Here is a 1,691-nt window from a genome sequence, read left to right as displayed (position 1 = left end):
AGGAGATAAGGAGGAAGGGCCAAGGCAGGAAGGCCTCACATGCATGTGCTAAGCATGATGGGCTTTATACTTTAGGCGCTGGAGAGCATGACAGTGAATGAAGTGACCGGGTTTACTCGACGGAATTCACATGTTGAGGCAGCGAGGACAAGGGACCTGCGAAGACGGAAGCAGGGAGGCTCATGGGGAGGCTTTTTTCAGGGGCCTCCACTAATGATGAATGAGATACTACAAACAGGGTAGTAGCAAAAGGGCTGGAAATAAAATGGGATTAATAAATACTAAAAAGGTAAAACAAGCAGCTTTTGGGAGAAATGAAGAGGGAGGAGTCTAAGGTGATTGGTGATGTGATTAGCTGAGAATAAAAGAAGAGAAAAGGCTTTGGGAGAGAAGACGTGATTGACAGAAAACTCCACAGAGACATTCCAAAAATGTTTCTGGAGGAGACAACCCTCCTGTGGTCACAACAGAGCCATTCACTGTGCAGAACCTTTAGGATGGCTGTTGGCAACACTGGCGTTACAAAGGAGCTCTACTGCACAAGCATGCTTTTATTTCTTCTCTGCAAAACAAAGTTGGCCAGAGGAGGCTGGCCAGGCTGGTGCGAACAGCACGGAGGATTTAACAAAGGCTGTTATTATATTTGGAGAAAGGGAGTTTGTTTCCCTGAGTTCCAATTTCAAATGACTCACTGTTGAAATCTGTTTGACTTCAAACCACTTGAGAATCCCGGGGAAGGTATATGCAGTAGTATATGTGGTCCGCTCAATCCACATGGTCTGGTGGTGGGAAGGAAAATAAGAAATGTTGGTTAATTCTTAGGTAACACGGCAAAACTCCCTGGTTCAGTTAAGGGAGATCCCATTCCTCTTTTGAATGGGCTGTGTTTTTCCATAAAACTTAAGGATTTTGGATATTTGAAGCTGAAAGGGATCATCTACTCGAGCCCTCTCCTCCTGTAGATGGAAACCTGAGGTCTTGGGAGATGTGTCCTGCCCAAGATCATGTTAGCAGCAGGCCCAGGAGCAAAGCCCAGTTTCTGGACCTTAGCTAGAGTCTGCCACTAAGATGACAGTCTGCTGTCTGGGTAATTAGCAGGTGAAATTTCTATTCCCAGGGTGTATTTTTGCTGTATATGCTGGTTAGGTGGAAGGCCTCCATTTCAGATGCCAATTTTACCCTGTTTTAGAGGGCAAAAGGGGTGGACTCACAGCGAATTCATTGTCTGGATCCTTTTCTCCTTTCCGGAAGGGCCGGGAATATCTGAATTGCTGTACTTCATTGGCTCTGTAGTAGCTGGGGAAGGACACGGTGACAATGCTACATTTTCCAACTTAATACCAGCCGTCCTTGGCCTGACTCCAACAAAATCTGTGACATACCTGATGCAGTCTGAGTTTTATCCACAAAGCTACCTCACGCCCGACAGTCTCCACACTGGAGGCTTGAGGCAGTGCACAATTAACTCACATCTTCCTTTTATAATTTATGAATCTATTTCACAGCTCACAATTTTAAAAGGTACAAGGGGTCTTCAAAAAGTTCATGGAAAAATTCCTACTATTTTTAAATTCTACTTTCCACAAGTCTTTTGAAGTACCCTCATATATATACTTATATTCATGTCTGCGATCTCACTTATACAGTTTTTTTTTTTTTTTATCTTTTTGTCTTTTTCCGTGTCCGGCAAC

The 1,691-nt window shown here is 44.0% G+C and overlaps 1 protein-coding gene across 1 annotated transcript in view; it reads right to left on the bottom strand.

The window, feature by feature from the left end:
* The window catches only part of LOC103606041 (dedicator of cytokinesis protein 5), a gene marked incomplete at its 3' end in the record, with an annotated part of 132,284 nt that overhangs the window by 7,501 nt on the left and 123,092 nt on the right, over window positions 1-1,691 (bottom strand). Inside the window, exons 41-42 of the mRNA XM_008590639.1 lie at window positions 1,212-1,296; window positions 693-779 (exon numbers count right to left, since the gene is read on the bottom strand). Of these exons, the coding sequence (XP_008588861.1) occupies window positions 693-779; window positions 1,212-1,296 (172 nt within the window). The remainder of the gene's footprint in view (window positions 1-692; window positions 780-1,211; window positions 1,297-1,691) is intronic.

Source organism: Galeopterus variegatus, unplaced genomic scaffold, assembly GCF_000696425.1.
Source record: "Galeopterus variegatus unplaced genomic scaffold, G_variegatus-3.0.2 Scaffold6238, whole genome shotgun sequence".
NCBI lineage: Eukaryota > Metazoa > Chordata > Mammalia > Dermoptera > Cynocephalidae > Galeopterus > Galeopterus variegatus.
This window is presented reverse-complemented; position numbering and strand designations above follow the sequence as displayed.